General features: G+C 52.3%; 1 protein-coding gene across 7 annotated transcripts in view; it reads left to right on the top strand.

The window, feature by feature from the left end:
* Nucleotides 1–17,863, top strand: part of AGAP1 (ArfGAP with GTPase domain, ankyrin repeat and PH domain 1) — a 562,160-nt gene that overhangs the window by 212,721 nt on the left and 331,576 nt on the right. For all 7 annotated transcript variants that reach the window (XM_070780389.1, XM_070780391.1, XM_070780390.1 and 4 more), the window contains exons 4-6: nucleotides 5,281–5,366; nucleotides 9,160–9,301; nucleotides 14,890–15,024. In XM_070780389.1, the coding sequence (XP_070636490.1) occupies nucleotides 5,281–5,366; nucleotides 9,160–9,301; nucleotides 14,890–15,024 (363 nt within the window). The remainder of the gene's footprint in view (nucleotides 1–5,280; nucleotides 5,367–9,159; nucleotides 9,302–14,889; nucleotides 15,025–17,863) is intronic.

The raw sequence follows: 17,863 nt of genomic DNA on the forward strand, positions 1-17,863 counted from the left end.
GTCGCAAAGTCAGACGCTAAGTGACTTAGCAAGCAGGCACAGGGATGACTCATTTGCAGCTGAAGACAGCTTCCTTCCATGGTGGTGAGTGGAATGAGAAAAAGATACACGCCACCACCCACATTCTTGGTGTTGCCCTGTGGGTGTAGGGAATTACACAAGGCTTCCAGGCTCCTTTGCGGATGGTGTGTGCCATGAACTGTCACAGCAGAAATCCACACAGAAGAGAGAAGACGTGAGAACCGGGCGGCATGCGCGGGTTTGGGTCTCTCCCCCTCCTTTATCGGGGGCAGGGGGGCAGACTAATCAGCGTCTGAACTTCTTTTCCACCCAGTTAGATGTGGATGTTCTGGTGGTATTTGCACCGTAAGATGCTGTGAGGAGGATGAGATGAAGTGGGAAGAGAAGTGCTTTGTAAACTATAAAGTATAAGGCTTGCTGTTGCTTGGAGACCTGTTAATGATATGTTAATAATTTTTAGTCCAATTAGCCAAAAGCATAGAAATGTCAAACATCTGTTGGGAGTGTTTACTGCCAACAAAACTTTTTTTTTGTTGGTAATAGGAAAATTCAGTTTTCTTTTTTCCCTTTTTAAAGCAGAAATGCCAACCCAGGTGAGATGATTATACCTCTCTTGATGTAAACAGCTCTTATATTTAACAAGATTCCATTGTAGATCCATCATGCCTAGCTTGAGTTTAAATAGTAGAGGGAATTCAGCTGTTTTGACCTACACTAGCATCCTAGATTCAAAACTGGTTCCCCCAGCATGAGACCAGGACTCAAGAGTAACTTTGAAACCTTGAGAGGAATTGGTCACCAGTGGATTATACCCTGGAGAAGGGGATGGCAACCCACGTCAGAATTCTTGCCTGGAAAATCCCATGGACAGAGGAGCCTTGTAGGCTCCAAAGACTCCCAAAAGGTCACTGAGGGTCAGACACAACTGACGACTAAGCACAGCACAGTGGATTGTAAGGGATTCCTTTAAGTCTTTTTTCAAGATATTAAAAAACAAAACAAAACACTGATCTTTTCTGTCCAGTGAGCTTTCGTAACACATCCATGTCAGCATCCCTGCTTCGGTTTGGTACATTCAGGTCCACCTTTTACCTTGACCCCCCTAAGAATCCAGGCTCAAGGGCAACAGAGGCTCCCAGGACAGTTTTCTGGGTGGAAACTGAAAACTAACCTTTGAATGAACCTGAAATTTAAAAAATTGCATGTGGGGCTTCCCAGGTGGCTCAGTGGTAGATTATCCACCTGCCAATGCAGGAGATGCAGGTTAGATCCCTGGGTTGGGAAGATGCCCCTGGAGGAGGAAACGGTCAACCCACTCCAGTACTCTTGTCCTGAGAATCCCATAGACAGAGGTGCCTAGCGGGCTGCCAGTCCATGGGATTGCAAAAGAGTCGGACACAGCTGAGCGACGGAGCACATACAGGCACAGGTTGAATTTAGGCAGGAAGAATGTCCCCTTTCTGTGTACACATGAGATGTAAGCGATCTTGCTGTTCAGCGAAACTCAGGAAAACCAAAGCCCAGAGACTGACTTGACTCTGCTCACCCATCTGTGCCTGCTTTAACGTGGTGCTGTCTGCCTCTGCTGGTCAGAAGCCATCTTGTGATGGAGTGCTCTCTGTCTCCCTTCTCAGGGAGTTGTCCTCACAGGTACAGAGAGCCCTGCTTCCCCTGTGGACTTGGGTTAAACAGCGGTGCACGGGCCCTGCACACCTGTGCACAGGTGGGCTGAGCCAAGTGCTTGTCGATGGCTCCCAATACAGGGGTCAGGTTTGGGCACACTCTAAAAATAAAATGACCCCTCGGGTGATTTAGTGTTATGTAGTAGTATTTGGCAGTCAGAGAAGGTTGACAGTTATTCATGTAACAAGTTTATGGGGTGGGGCCATGGTTGCAAAGTCCTGTCAAACAGACCTGCAGGAAGATATAGCCATTTCTCTGTGTCGACAGTTCTGTATCCACAGATTCAGTCAACCATGGATCAGAAACGTGGAGGGGTGGGGGGGTGGAAATTACAGGAAGTTTTCAAAAAGCAAAACTTGAATTCATTTCATACTGGCAACTATTTACATAGCATTTATGTTGTACTTAAAGCTCTTTACATGGCCTTTACACTATATTACATGTTACAAGTAATCTGTAGATGACTTAAAGTATACAAGAGGATGTACACAGGTAATGTGAAAATTCTTCACTGTTTTATGTAGGGGATTTTGGAAGCAGCCCCCTGTGGATTCCGAGGGATGACTTTATTGGAAATCGGATTAGAAAACAGACATTTATAAATCTACATTAAAAATGAAATTAGATGTAGAGTTTGGTGGTGTGCTCTAATATTTCAGTAGGAAAAGATCCAAGGCTAGGATCAGATGGTGGGTTTGAATTTCACAAAACAAGGGCAGTGGCCCTGATGAATGCAGACCAGCTTGCTGCCGCCCACGCCTTCATCCCAAGGCTTTTTCCCTTTGTGTCTCTGAAGCAAACTATAGAAAATGGCTTTTAAAGTCTAGTATTTACCTGCTGGGCTGCGTTTCTCCAGTACTCAGTGGTCTGTGTTCCCTTTGAGCCTGACAGTCTACCAGCAGTAGGAGTTTATTGTTTACATACAACCTTTTTAATCATATTCTTTTTCAAAATCTGGGTGCTGAAACACCTGGCTGATTTTTACCTAATTGTCAAACCTTTGGGTTCATGGCAGATGCATCTGAGTGTTTCGTTTGTTTCCTGATGTACATACACCACCAGAAAACACCCCCAAGTCCACTGCAAGTGTCTAATATTTGCAGTTGTAAAATATTGAAGAGACATGCTGCTGCTGCTAAGTCGCTCAGTCATGTCCGACTCTGTGCGACCCCATAGATGGCAGCCCACCAGGCTCCCCCGTCCCTGGGATTCTCCAGGCAGGAACACTGGAGTGGGTTGCCATTTCCTTCTCCAATGCATGAAAGAGAAAAATGAAAGTGAAGTCGCTCAGTCGTGTCCGACTTTAGCGACCCCATGGACTGCGGCCTACCAGGCTCCTCCGTCCATGGGATTTTCCAGGCGAGAGTTCTGGAGTGGGGTGCCATTGCCTTCTCCATTGAAGAGACATACTAACTACATATTTTAGAGGGGAATAATATATAGTGATTTTTAGAATGGGAAGTGCCCTTAGGGATCCAGAAGACAATCACCTGCCCTTTTAGAGCTGATACAAGTTAGATCAGAGGCCTCTGCTTGTGGTTACACAGCAGAGGAACAGAGGAGCAGAAGGACTCTGAGCAAACCTTTCCTAACCTTGATATTGTGATCTAACCACTTGGACACATAACTTGTAAACGTGACTCTACGAAAACATATTGAAGAAGGTGAATGGCAGTAGACATGAAATCCATCAAGTGCTTACCCTGTAAGACAGAGGACGCAGAGACCCAGGGGAGGGGCAGGGCCAGCAGCGGGCGTCACTCCTGGGTAGCCGAGTGGTGACGCCCACCGGGCGCCAGCTCCCCAGGGAGGTGGGGGCGGCGGCTGGCAGTCGAGGGGTGCTGGTCCTGCGGGCACTCCCCCTCCTGCCCCGGAGACCACGCAGATCGGGATCTGCTGATCCCAGCATGCCCGGGGCAGCTGGGCGGCCTCATGGAGGTGCAACCTGTGCTCACCAGGCAGGGGCCGACCTCCGCATGTGCTAAGATGCCAGGGCTCACGGCGCCTGCCTTTTGCAGAGCTGCGGGGGCGCAGGGACCCCACTGTGGGTCCACCCACAGCCGGAAGCGCACGCGCTATCCCAGCACCATCACCTCTGTGTCCTTCCAGCGCTTCTCCATGGAGTGCTCTTTTTTTTTCCCGTATCAACAGTGAGGGGGACCAAAATGAGAGTTTATCCGTCGTAATGCTGGAAGGCTTTCTTTGGTGTTTGAGTTTTGCTGTGTAAGCAAGCGCGTCTTGCCCGTTACAGGGGAGCCCGAGTGGGAGTGGCCGTGCGTGCGTGCGTGCGTGCTCACTTACCCCTGTGACCTCCCACCCAGCCTCCCACCCCAGCCTCACAGGGCCTCAGCCCACCTGCAGGCCGATCCTTCTTTGGGGTGGCCCAAACCCCGGAACTCTGGGAGGGAAGGCTGGCATGGTCCAGGGGTCACTGTGGCGCCGAACCAGATGGGACTCGGGCTAGCAAGGGACCCGACCCACAGCCTCTGGGGCCGGAGATGTTTTGGCAGCGTGGTTCTCGGGGGGCGTCCAGTTGCTCGGGGTTGTCAGTTCGCTGGTGTTTCTGGAAGGCCCCTGTGCCTGGGGAGTTGAAATGAGACGCGTTCCTCTCTTTGAGACCGCGAATTCCCAAGCCCGGGGAAGGGGAGGGCGCAGAGCGCAGAAGGTGGAGAGGTGGTCTGTCTCTGGAGGTGGCAGAGGAGCCCAGCGGTGGGCGTGTTTCCCGCTGTCCAGGGGAAGGGCTGGCAGTCCGACGCAGGACGCCAATGGGAGGTACTGGAGGCGACGGGAGGTGCTGGAGGCGGCTGTGCGCCCACCTGGGCGGGAGGGGTCAGCCCCGCCCCCACCACGCGGTCGCCCCGCCCCCTCCACGCGGCCGCCCCGCCCCTGACCCCGCGAGGTCTCTAACGCTGTCTGTCGCCAGCCGCCCCGCTGTGTCTCGCGCAGGTGTCGTCCAGTAGCTTCTGTCTAACCCATGTGTGGTAGCAGCCCCTCCCTTGTGCCCTGTGAACACGGAAACGCCATCCCCATGCTGTTGTGTGTTTCCCCTCCAAGAACTGGGTTTCCCTTGAGGAGAATACAGAGATTCTCAGCCCTGGGATTTGTCCACGCGGTGGAGACCAGGCCCCCGCCCTTTTCACAGCACAAGAAAATTTCGTTTCGGTTTCCTGAACCCAAGGAGAGAATGAGGAATTTCGATGCTCTCCATTTTTGGACTCTGTATCAGCCGGGTTCCCAGGGAGAGAGAGACATCCCGAATCTGCACACAAAGCCCGCATGAGCGCTCCACCCTCCTGAGTCCCGAGCGATCCTGGCCTTGCGCGGAGCCTGTGTGTTCTAACTCCAAACGATCATGGGTTCTTAAAGACGACTATTGGAATCTGGGGTGGCAGTAGTCCTTCCAAAGCCCAGTGGTTGCTGGAGACAGATCTGAAGCTACTCCTAAACACTCAGGGCTGCCTCCAGGGCCGCAGTCTAGGGCGTATTTTTCCACAAGCGAAGCCCACGTCTGTTTGCCCCCCCACGCTCTGTCTTTCCTGTGTAACCAGGTGTTTTGTGTGTGTGTGTGTGTGGCAGGTGGCAGGTTCAAGAAAGAGATTGTCGTCGACGGACAAAGCTATCTGCTGCTGATCCGAGATGAAGGTGGCCCCCCGGAGGCCCAGGTGAGTACAGCACCCGCACTGGGGACCCGTGCGCCTCTGGCTCCTCCTTGAGGCTCTGTCTCCGCAGGTGTGCACAGAAGAGCTGAAAGAGCGGCCCCTGGAAATGTTTCCTGTGACTGAGGTTTCTCAGTTCAGTTCAGTTGCTCAGTCGTGTCCGACTCTGTGACCCCATGGACCGCAGCACCCCAGGCCTCCCTGTCCATCACCAACTCCCGGAATTTACTCAGACTCACGTCCATTGAGTTGGTGATGCCATCCAACCATCTTGTCTTCTGTTGTCCCCTTCTCCTCCTGCCCTCAGTCTTTCCCAGCATCAGGATCTTTTCCAGTGAGTCAGTTCTTCACATCAGGTGGCCAAAGTGTTGGAGTTTCAGCTTCAACATCAGTCCTTCAAGTGAATAGTCAGGACTCATTTCCTTTAGGATGGACTGGTTGGATCTCCTTGCAGCCTAAGGGACTCAAGAGTCTTCTCCAACACCACAGTTCAAAAGCATCAATTCTTCGGCGCTCAGCTTTCTTCACAGTCCGACTCTCACATCCATACATGACCACTAGAAGAACCATGCTATGCTATGCTAAGTCACTTCAGTCGTGTATGACTCTGTGTGACCCCATAGACAGCAGCCCACCAGGCTCCCCCGTCCCTGGGATTCTCCAGGCAAGAACACTGGAGTGGGTTGCCTTTTCCTTCTCCAATGCATGAAAGTGGAAAGTGAAAGTGAAGTCGCTCAGTCGTGTCCGACTCTCAGCAACTCCATGGACTGCAGCCCACCAGGCTCCTGTGTCCATGGGAGTTTCCAGGCGAGAGGACTGGAGTGGGGTGCCACTGCGGACCTTTGTTGGCAAAGTCATGTCTCTGCGCTTTAATATGCTGCCTAGCGTTGGGGAGAGGCTAATTCTGTTTTTCCAGAAACCTGGAGGGGCAGTTTGGTCTGTGTGGCTGATGTTCCCTTTCTTTTTCTAGGAAGGAAGGAAGAGCAGCTTTTGTATTGATTTGTCAACTCAGTGGCATTGGTATCTGGAAGTTTCTATAGCTTCCCACCGTTTTCTTATAAGTGTTCCATCTCGAGAGCATGCTAAGTCACTGCAGTTGTGTCTGACCCTTTGTGACCCCCATGGACAGTAGCCCGCCAGGCTCCTCTGTCCAAGGGATTCTCCAGGAGAGAATACTGGAGTGGGTTGCCATTTGCTCTGGAGCAGTGCAGTCACTTAGAAAGCTGGGTGGAATTTGGAAATCTGAACACCACAACCAGGCTGCCCACCAGGCTTCACAGCTCAGGTCATTCCCCACTGAAAACCAGAGGCTGCAGCATGGTGTGACTTCTTTGAGAGTTCCTTGAAAAATGGGCATTGTGGAGGAAAAAAGCCAGCCTGAGTGTGAAAATTTTCTTTCTTTGGTTTACTGACTCCCTAGTTTATGGCTTTATTTCTATAATAATTTACCAGTTAAACACTTTAAAGGAGGTAAGGGCTAGTAATAGTCAAGACTGATTAATGTAAACTTAATATTAAAAATATTCCTGGTGTTCTTTCTTGAACTTACCCGTTTGTGAAAGTGCACTTAAATTTAGTGATTTAAGTGAACGATGTTGAATATGGGGGTTGTTAAAGTTCTAGAACTCCATACAATGAGGGGTGTGTGGCTCTACAGAAAAGTGGTGTGGAGTTACCATGTTCCAGCGAGTCTAAAGTGTCACTGATTATAAGCTATGCCAGTATTTAAAAGAAAAATACTGTCAAGTCATGAAAGAAAGCAGTCCTTAAGGTACGTTCTGATAGCAAAGATGTGAAAGTATGGAAAAGATTTCTTTAGCTTTGATGAAACAGCGTAGTCAATGCTAGTGATAAGGAAACATTAAAGACAGGTTAAACATGGAAAGAAGTAGGTTATGAAGCTGTGAGAGCTCGTGGTCAGTGCATGTCTGTTACTTCGAGCAGGACAGGCTTGACATCTGACAGTGTCCTGGACGCTTTGTGATGGCAGTGAAGCTAAATGAGTCTTAGTCAACCCTCACCCGTGGGACGTCTGTCTTGCTGTCACCAGGGCTCCCTTGGCGGCGGCTGGGAACAGGTGAATGACATCGGTGAAGTGCGGGAGTCACCTGGGCTGATTTTCCGCCTTTCCAGCTTATACACGTTTCCGAGTATGCAGGGGCAATTCCACACTCAGAGAGCACACCTCGGCTCCGACCATTAAGAGTCTAAGAAGAAAGTTGAGAGACGTGCAGAAACGCATGTCAGAGCTGGCTGAGTGGCTTCAGGACCGCTGCTGTCCAGGGTCGCTGCCCAGGGATGGACACTGGTGGGTCCAGAGAGGCACAGACACGGTGCTTTTTTTTCCTGACTCCAGTGGTAGACCAGCGAGCCGGCCACCTGGACCAGAGATAGTGATGAGACCTGTCCCCAGGGGCTCCAGGTCCACCCTGGAGAGGGAACTCCAGCTTGAGGAATTGGGGGCCCAGCGCACCACCCTACCCTGAAGGTTTCATTAGCCGTGATCGCTGTTGTTACTGTTTAGTCGTTATCATCTGAACTTCAGGTTTAATTCTGTCCTGTCACATAGAATCTCCACGGGTAACTGAATACCCTTCTCATTTCTATGTAGAAGTCAGAGCTTGGGCTCCCAGGTGGCGCTAGAGGTAGAGAACCCACCTGCCAATGCAGGAGACATAAGAGGTGCAGGTTTGATCCCTGGATCAGGAAGATCCCCTGGAGGAGGGCATGGCAACCTATCCCAGTGTTCTTGCCTGGAGAATCCCATGGACAGAGGAGCCTGGAGGGCTGCAGTCCATGGGGTTGCAAAGAGTAGAACATGACTGAAGTGACTTAGCAGGCCAGCTTAACCAATGGAAACTTTGCCCACATGTATTAGAGCTGATGCCTTGGCCATCAGAACTTGCGCTGGAGCTGCAGCTTCTTTTAGAAAAAGCACATGGGATTTTTTCCCCCCATTTTCACTTGGGTCTTTCATTAAAGAGGAGGGCGTCAGGCTCCAGATGGTACCTGGTGCCGTGTGTGTGACCCTGGGGAGCTCTGAGTCCTGGGGTCCTTCAGTCACTTGGCTCCAGCTTTCCAAGGTGACTGTGGGTATCACAGGAGCTAACGTGTGCCTCCGGCTGATTTGCCAGAAAGAGGATCTGATGTGAATTCAGCTGGATGCAGGTAACACAAGAATAAAATGATAAAAGAGCCGGGCCACTGTGGGGTTTTCGTTTTTCCCCCTCCTTTTTGCTCATTTTGTTCACTGGTTTGGTCAATGTCTCTGGCAGTGGGTCGTAATTCCCACGAAGGGTGCTATAGTTCATCCGCAGCAGATCTTGACAATACGAAGACCTCTTCTGTTGGGGGTGGAGGACTTCTGAGCTGTGGGCCCCCAGAGAAGGAGCCCCTTCTCAGGGTCCCAGCGTGGCTTCCTGGGGGGTCTCTGAAGGCTATTTAGGGTGCAGCAGGAAGCTGCGGGGTCACCCTGCCTATCGGTCCCCAGGTCGGCTCTGTGTGTGCTGGGTGCTTTCCATAGGCCGAGTCGGTACAGAGGTGGACATTCCCGTGGGGAAGAAGGTCTGGTTTGACTTTGGAGACATGGTGGCCTGGATGGGAAGCAGGTGTGGGCCCTGACCCAGGTGTGTTGTGCCAAGGATGAGAAGGGCATTAGCGATGCTTCAGAAGCAGGTTTCGGTAGAAGCTGGACGCCACGCGTGGCCCCCCTGCCTGTGCTCACGAAGGTGACCCAATGCTGCTCCTTCCCTGTCTCTTCCCTCCTCGCCACCTGCTCACCTGCCCTCTTTCTCCCCAGTTTGCCATGTGGGTGGACGCCGTCATATTTGTCTTCAGCTTGGAGGATGAGATCAGTTTCCAGACTGTTTACCACTACTACAGCCGCATGGCCAGCTACCGGAACACGAGCGAGATCCCGCTGGTCCTGGTAGGGACCCAGGGTGAGTGGCATCTCTGGGCAGGTGGGGCTCATGGGGTCTGGCCACTGAGCCTCGTCAGTGGCTTCCTGGCCTGTGTTTTCAGAGATGGGGGCGGTTTGCAGACGGTCTAAAGAAGAAATAATTTCCTGCTAAAGTCTTACTTTTTAGAGGGAGAATCCCTGAAATGGCAATCATCCTGTCTCCTCATTTGGTTCAGTGGAGAAATCACTTGGCAACTTGAAAACAAAACACATCGCTACACCCCCAAGGGCTTCAGAAAGAAAGAAAGCCTAATTTCTATATTAGGGCATTTAATTCTCTCTGTCATAAAGTAGTATGATTTATAAGCAACCTAAAAAGTTACTTCTGTTAACGTTTGCACCTTTAATACTGATTTTTCATACATTGCCGAGTTTCATTTTATTCTGCTGTATTTCTTAATGTCTTATGATCCAAATCTCATTTTTAGCAGATCCCTCAGAGAGCATAGAATCTTACTGCACAGGTACATTTTGTATTTTTTTCTAGGTCACGTAAAACTTGATCTGTTAGTAAAGTGACATCACCTAGGACACTCTTGATCATAGATTCATTGACGTGCTAGTATCTGCTGGGGGCTTAACTAAGGGGTCACAGGGATTGTTTTAGAAAGTCAGATGAAAGTGCAAGTTGCTCAGTCATGTCCGACTCTTTGCAACCCCCATGGACTGTACGGTCCATGGAGTTCTCCAGGCCAGAATACTGGAGTGTGGGTAACCATTCCCTTCTCCAGGGGATCTTCCCGACCCAGGGATTGAACCCAGTTGCAGGCGGATTCTTTACCAGCTGAGCCACCAGGGAAACCAGGTGAAGGTTAACTTTAAAACCGCTTTATCAGAAAAATGAGGAACTTAAAAAATAATCATGTCCAAGAAACCCTGGATTTATCCCTTCATTTCTTTTTGCAGGTTCTGTTTTTGTTAATTCCTTTGGAATGAGCACATCCAGTCTGCCCTTGCGTGCCCTGATGTGAGACTTCTTCAGATAAGAAACTCACTGTGTTTGAGCAGCAGGACCAGTTAGCTATATGCAGGGCACCAGGTCTGATGTGACTGAGAGCAGGGTAATCCACGCCTTGGTAGGATAAGCCAAGATCATGGAGTGGGGAAGTGTGTTGGGGGTAAAAAAAAAAAAAGGGGTGGAATAAACTAAAGGCATCTTCTCAGGGTGCTAGATGCAAAATGTGAGTTGGGGACTCATAGAGGGGACCTCATCCCCCGCCAAGCATATATGTCGTGACCAGTGGTCTCATAACTGAAGCCTTCAGAGTAGAGATGGGTTTAGACCAACTTGGGACTTCAGTTCAGTTCAGTCCATTCAGTCGCTCAGTCGTGTCTGACTCTTTGTGACCCCATGAACCGCAGCATGCCAGTCTTCCCTGTCCATCACCAACTCCCGGAGTCCACCCAAACCCACGTCCATTGAGTCGGTGATGCCATCCAATCATCTCATCCTCTGTCGTCCCCTTCTCCTCCCGCCTTTGATCTTTCCCACCATCAGAATCTTTTCTAATGAGTCAGTTCTTCTCATCAGGTGGCCAAAGTATTGTAGTTTCAGCTTCAACATCAGTCCTTCCAATGAACACTCAGGACTGATTTCCTTTAGGATGGACTGGTTGGATCTCCTTGCAGTTCAAGGGACTCTCAAGAGTCTTCTCCAACACCGCAGCTCAAAAGCATCAATTCTGCACTCAGCTGACATGAGAGATTTTTAATGCCCAACGCGCCCTCTAGTGGTCACTGCGAGACAAGGCGCACCCGCAAGGAGCCCTTGGTTTGTGTTCGGACAAGTGCAGGATTGGGTGTTTGACTTCCTAAAAATAAATTTTTTTTTTTAACTTTTTATTTTGTATTGGGTTATAGCTGATTACCAGACAGTGTTGTGATACTTTTGGATGTACAGTGAAGGGACTAAAACTTCTTGACACATAACGTTTTGTAGTGGGCCGCTCATCTGAAATCGGATCTTGCTTTCCAGGCTGCCTGGAGATCGAGGCCGTTAGTTTTCAGTGAGCCCCCTCTCCCTGCAGGCCTGCCCGGGGCGTTTCTGAGCCAACACGCCGTCTGTGTGGGCATCTCCTTACCGGCTCCCTGGGTTCGGGGGTCTGCGCTCAGGACACACAGTGCCCTTGTGCAGTCGGGTCCCCAGAGTAAAGGCAACAGAGGCATTCAGTCCGAGCCAGAAAGCCGCCTTGACCAGTTGCTGCCTGTCTTCTGCCGCTGTGTGATTGGGTGTAGAGAGTGGTGAGTCTGGGGGCCACGCAGACCCGGGCTCCCTGCCTCTGGACTGATGCTGCCAGGCTTTGGAGGCAGGAACTCTCACGGGGCCCTGGAGGCATCCGTGGGCACAGCAATGTCGACCACGAGGCTGGTTTCCTTCCTTCTGTTTCCCCATGTGGCCCACCTTCCTGAGGTCCTGCTGGGGTGTCTTTGCCGGCCGCTGACCTTGGAGGTGCGTGTCGCCCCTGTGTGTCCCGCCCCAGCTGAAGGGGAATCCGACCTCGTCTCCCGCCAGGATGATCCGGGCCTCGTGGTGCCCCGGAGACGGCTGTAAAGGCTGGGGAAGTCCCTCTGGGGGCTCTGAGGTCAGAAACCAGCCCCCTTTCATTCCTTCAGTTTTATAAGCGTCTGTGGCTGGAAGGCTTGTCTCAGACCTGTTGGGATTTCAGCAAAGCCACACCCCAAAGGAGCAGGACTTGAGTGTTTTCAGGAAGGACAGTCCTCACCTGAGGGGTCATTACCCAGACCTCCGATTCCCAGAGCACCCTAGAAGGCCCCATGGTGGGAAGGTGGAGTGAGTGCGGGCTTCTGGAAGGTTCCACCCTCGGGGACTGTTAGCTCCTTGTGGGTTCGTGTTCTGTGAACCCTGCACACAGATCCTGCTGCTGTGCAGACCGCATGGGGCATCAGACAGTGGTGAGGGCATCTCAGATTCCCCCCGAGCCCCCCGAGGTGGCTGGGGCCTGTGGCCCCGTCGGAGGTTATGGGGTACAGAAGGTAAAGGGGAATCAAGTTAATTGTTCAAGGACACGTGGGGTGCAGGGCCTCACCCGGCGGTGGGTGGATGTGCTCTCTCCCGGGTCGCATCGGGGAGCTGGAGGATTTTCACCAGGGCCCAGGCGATGGGGTTTGTTAAACATGGCCTGTTTTAGAGACGGGCGGATCGCATTGATTTGAGGGTGAAACCTGAGCTGTAAAAAGAGATAAAAGATGCAGAGTCTCAGGAGTGAGACATGAGACAAAAAGAGCACCCCAGTGTAGGGTCTGTTTCTGACACGTGACGCCGTGCCATGGAAGCCGGATGGGACAGAGATGGGGTGGGCACCCACCAGGGAAGGAGGCCGTGGTCATTGTGGGGAACCCGGTGAGGATACATTCTAAGCTGGATGAATGCTCTGTGCATTTATTTTCTAGTTTACATACACCACAGCGTTTGAAAATCCTGGGTTTCTAACTGTTTTTGTACTGTTTTCCTAAAAGATGTTTCCACCTTAAAAAAAAATATTTCTTTTCCTTAGGTGTTATGAAATCTCGGAGCTTCCCTGGTGGCTCAGAGGTTAAAGCGTCTGCCTGCAATGCAGGAGACCAGGGTTCAGTCCCTGGGTCGGGAAGATTCCCCTGGAGAAGGAAATGGCAACCCACTCCAGTATTCTTGCCTGGAGAATCCCATGGACGGAGGAGCCTGGTGGGCTACAGTCCACGGGGTCGCAATGAGTCAGACACGACTGAGCAACTGCACTTTCACTTTATGAAATTGAAGTCAGGTTTATTAATCTGTAGGTGAGACAGGACCCACTCCAGTGTTCTTGCCAGGAGAATCCCAGGGACGGGGAAGCCTGGTGGGCTGCCGTCTATGGGGTTGCACAGAGTCAGACACGACTGAAGTGACTTAGCAGCAGCAGCAGCAGCAGCAGGTGAGACAGGATGAGATACTGTTTGAATTAATCTCTCTGACAGGCCATAGTTAGTTTTCCTGGGGGTCATTCAGAACTGTCAGTTAAATCTGTTCCACGGGGCTAGGAAAAGCAAACAGGGAGTAAGGAAAAAGAGAAAGTGAACACAAAGTCAGTGTACCATTCCCTGGAGATGCCTCTCCTATTTAATACTGAAAAGGCTGAGCGCCTCGTGCATTTCCTGTGCTGCAGCCAACATTTGAGAGGTTGTTAGTGTCTTGTCTGCTGCTGTTTCCTGGACTAGCGGAGAAGACTTCCGCTTGTGGGCTTTTTTAAAAGAGCTCTTGGGTGTTTCCTGTACCTCAGGAGCCTTCATGCCCTCAGGAAAAAATGTCGCATCAGAAACAGTCCCTGAAAAGCCCATTTCATCTCATGGTAGCACTGTGGCTGGAGCATCTGGGCTGTTCCTCTGGTCCTGCGTGCGGGCGCGTGGCTGCCCCCGACCCCCTCCCCCTCCCTGTAACTTGGTAGTCCTGGAATGAATGGAGCAGGGGGCTCATGCAGGCCAAGCTAAAAACGAATAGTGGGGGCATGGGGTTTATTTTATCGGGAGATCAGTGGCTGGTGCCCGATGTCTGTTTTGCTGCCCAGATCTCCCCATCTGTACACAGATCCTGCAGGAGGTGGGGGTGCCCGCCCACCCAGGCCATCTGTTCAGACCCGATGTGGCTCGCACATTCGTCTGTGGCCCCCTCTAGCCCCCCAGGTCACCTCCCACTCCTGCTCTCAGCCTTGGATCGCCCTTAAACCCGAGATGCTTGGCCACCCCCTGCCCCGGACCGCTGCCACGCCACGCCACCTCCTGCAGGCACGCTTCCCTGACCCCTGCCCTCCTGACCCGTCTCCCGCCCTGTGCCCCACCTACAACCCTGGTACTTTCTCGGCTCTGTCTCACTTTCGGCCCCTTCCCCGGCTGACCTGACACCAACTCCGTGAGAACACAGACTTCTGTCCCTCTGGTTCGCTGGGGTTTCCTGTGCCTGAATGGGACAGGCACCTGCAGGGCCTCCGCGAGCGCGTGTCCAGCGGCCGAGGGCGCCTGGAGGGGTTGGTGCTGGTGGAGGGGCGTGTTTCGCGGGTGCCTGTGCATAGATGGCCACTCACGTAGTGACCGTGTGGTTTTCTTCGGGAACCACATTTATTTAACCCTTACCCTTCCCTCCCCTGGTGGCTCAGATGGTAAAGAATCCGCCTGCAATGCACCCAGGTTTGATCCCCGGGTCGGGAAGATGCCCTGGAGAAGGACATAGCAAGCCACTCCAGTATTCTTGCCTGGAGAATCCCATGGACAGAGGAGCCTGGAGGGCTACAGTCCATGTGTCGGGGGTCACAGAGTCAGACACGACTGAGCCACTAACACTTTTGCATCTCACCCTTCCCTCCCGGTCTTTGCGGACATGCTTTTATTTTCTGTTCAGGAACAGGGCCCTCTGGGACAGCTGGCCATCCCATGTCTGAGCTGAGTGGGAATAAACTATGCTTTGATCACTCCAGGTCCTGAGAACAGTCCCCTCACTGCTGAGCGAGGGGCGGGCTTTGAGCTCCTTGGGGCCGTGGGTGGCGGGGCGCCCTCAGGCCGCCTGAGGTCACCGTGTCGCCTCTTGTCTGTCTGTTGCAGACGCCATCAGCTCCACCAACCCGCGGGTCATCGACGACGCGCGGGCGCGGAAGCTCTCCAGCGACCTGAAGAGGTGCACGTACTACGAGACGTGCGCCACGTACGGGCTGAACGTGGAGCGCGTCTTCCAGGACGGTACGTGCGCGCCGTGCGGGGCGGGCGGCGGCCCTGCCTGTGGGGGTGGTGCCTCGGTGCCAGGCCGCACTCGGGGACCCCTGAGCATCCTGAGACAGTCCAGCCGCCAGTTCCGTGTGTCCCGTGGGTGACCTTTATCAGGGACCGTTCTTTATGCACAGAACATGCAAGACACACACACATGCACGCACATCATTTCTGCTTCACTGTAGATGCTCAGTCTTCATTCGACCCCTTTAAAAAAAAAAGGGTTTAAATGGCAGCAAGTGAAGAACTAAAGAGCCTCTTGATGAAAGTGAAACAGGAGAGTGAAAAAGTTGGCTTAAAGCTCAACATTCAGAAAACTAAGATCATGGCATCTGGTCCCATCACTTCATGGCAAATAGATGGGGAAACGTGTAAACAGTGGCAGACTTCATTTTGGGGGGCTCCAAAATCAATGCAGATGGTAACTGCAGCCATGAAATTAAAAGACGCTTACTCCTTGGCAGGAAAGTTATGACCAACCTAGCATATTAAAGCATATTAAAAAGCAGAGACATTACTTTGCCAACAAAGGTCTGTCTAGTCAAGGCTATGGTTTTTCCAGTGGTCATGTATGGATGTGAGAGTTGGACTATAAAGAAAGCTGAGCGCCGAAGAATCGGTGCTTTTGAACTGTGGTGTTGGAGAAGACTCTTGAGAGTCCCTTGGACTGCAAGGAGATCCAACCAGTCCATCCTAAAGGAGATCAGTCTTGAGTGTTCATTGGGAGGAATGATGCTGAAGCTGAAATTCCAGTACTTTGGCCACCTGATGCAAAGAGCTGAGTCATTGGAAAGACCCTGATGCTGGGAAAGACTGAAGGCGGGAGGAGAAGGGGATGACAGAGGATGAGATGGCTGGATGGCATCACTGACTCAATGGATATGGGTTTGGGTGAACTCCGGGAGTTGGTGATGGACAGGGAGGCCTGGCGTGCTGCAGTTCATGAGGTCGCTAAGGGTTGGACACGACTGAGCTACTGAGCGACTGAAAGGTTTCATGTTAGGAAGACAGGAAAGGGAAAGAACAGAGTCGGGTCTGGCCAAAAGTAACAGCGCCTTAGGCTGGTGGCGGGAGCCGGCTCCAGTGTTCGGAAGTGACTGCTTGTCGCCTCAGTCTTGATCTCTTAGCTCCAGGACGGCCGTGCCTCAGGTAGGAAATGTCTCCTGAAGGAGCTGAAGGTCGCCCGAGGGATAAACAGTCATGGACAGGCTCTTGATGGGAGATAAGTCGCTGGAGGCGAGGGGGGAGTGCAGGTGGAAAGGAGCAGGAGGTGGGGGGTGGGGAGGCAGTCAGCAGGGAGGGGACGATCTCCCCAACCCCCACCCCAGGTCTGGGCTGGGGGGTCCAGCGGTGGTTAGCATCCCAGGCCTGGGACAAGGATGCTCCTGGCAAAGGGTCCCGTTTCTCATTGTGGGGCGGGGGGTGGGGGAGGGGTCGGGAAGCAAATCCTCGGCCTCCGCCTCTTCTGGGTGAATCTGGGTTAGACCGAGCTTCGCATCCCCAGCTCCGGTGCCGAGGCGTGTTGGGGGCCGAGCAGGGCGGCCGGGCGATCTCATCAGAGGTCCCCTTACTGCCGGGGTCCTGGAGTCTCGCGGTGCATTGGTCCTGGGGAGACTGCTCGAGCCCAGAAGAGCAGCAATGCAGGGTTGCTCCCAGCACGGCTCCAAACCAGGCAACGTATGCTCTCCTTTTAAATGTCCAAGCGAGTTTTCAGATTAAATCGCAGGAGTTCCATGCTTGCTTTCATCATTTTATTAAATTTCAAACCTTGGCGTCCATTTTTTAACTTTGCGTTTTCTTCCACTTGGCTCAGCAGTCAGCTGCTTTGTAAGCTTGCCCTCGCTTTCCGCTTGTCTGCCTCACAGGTGATCACCAGCCTCTTGTGCGTCTCAGCACGTTTCTCCTGTTAGTCCCTGCCTACCCCTTACAGCTCAGGCTTCCACTGAGGACAGCCCCAGACCCTGGGATCTTGTGTCCCCTTCATCCCTCACCTTACGTTTACGTGGACCGTCCCCACCTGTGCTGGGGAGCAGACACCCCCACCAGAAAACCATGCAGGGCCAGCGTCTGCGGCTCCTTGAACCTTAGTGAGCAGATGCAGAATCGTGCAAGGAAGCACACGGGCTCTCCCGAGAAGTGACCTCCAGCGGGCAAGGTAGCTGTCGGCCATGGAAGAGCGGACACCCCCAAGGGGTTACGTGATGAAAGGTCCCCAGACAGGACCCAGGGTTCAAGCCTGGCCCACAGCCTGTCTCTAATAACAGGCTTCTTTGTTTATAGGCTGCAGGAGGGCTGAGTTGCCTGTGGGTGTGACCACAGAAGTGAGTGGTTCCCGTGATATCTGGTGGCCAGGGGAGTCCCAGATACTTGCTCCGTGGCCTTTCACAGAATTTCTGCCCATCCCTGATGTCATTTCAGTTCAGTCGCTCAGTCCTGTCCCATTCTTTGCGACCCCATGGACTGAAGCATGCCAGATCTCCCTGTCCATCACCAACTACTGGAGCTCAAACTCATGTCCACACACAAAGTCATTGACTCAGTGATGCCATGCAACCATCTCATCCTCTGTCATCCCCTTCTCCCGCCTTCAATCTTTCCCAGCATCAGGGTCTTTTCCAATAAGTCTGTTCTTCACATCAGGTGGCCAAAGTATCGGAGTTTCAGCTTCAGCATCAGTCCTTCCAAAGAACATTCAGGACTGATTTTCTCTAGGATGGACTGGTTGGATCTCCTTGCTGTCCAAGGACTCTCAAGAGTCTTCTCCAACACCACAGTTCCGACATAGAGGATCGGAATTTAGTTGTGTGGATGA

The sequence above is a fragment of the Bos indicus genome, chromosome 3, assembly GCF_029378745.1.
Source record: "Bos indicus isolate NIAB-ARS_2022 breed Sahiwal x Tharparkar chromosome 3, NIAB-ARS_B.indTharparkar_mat_pri_1.0, whole genome shotgun sequence".
Lineage (NCBI taxonomy): Eukaryota > Metazoa > Chordata > Mammalia > Artiodactyla > Bovidae > Bos > Bos indicus.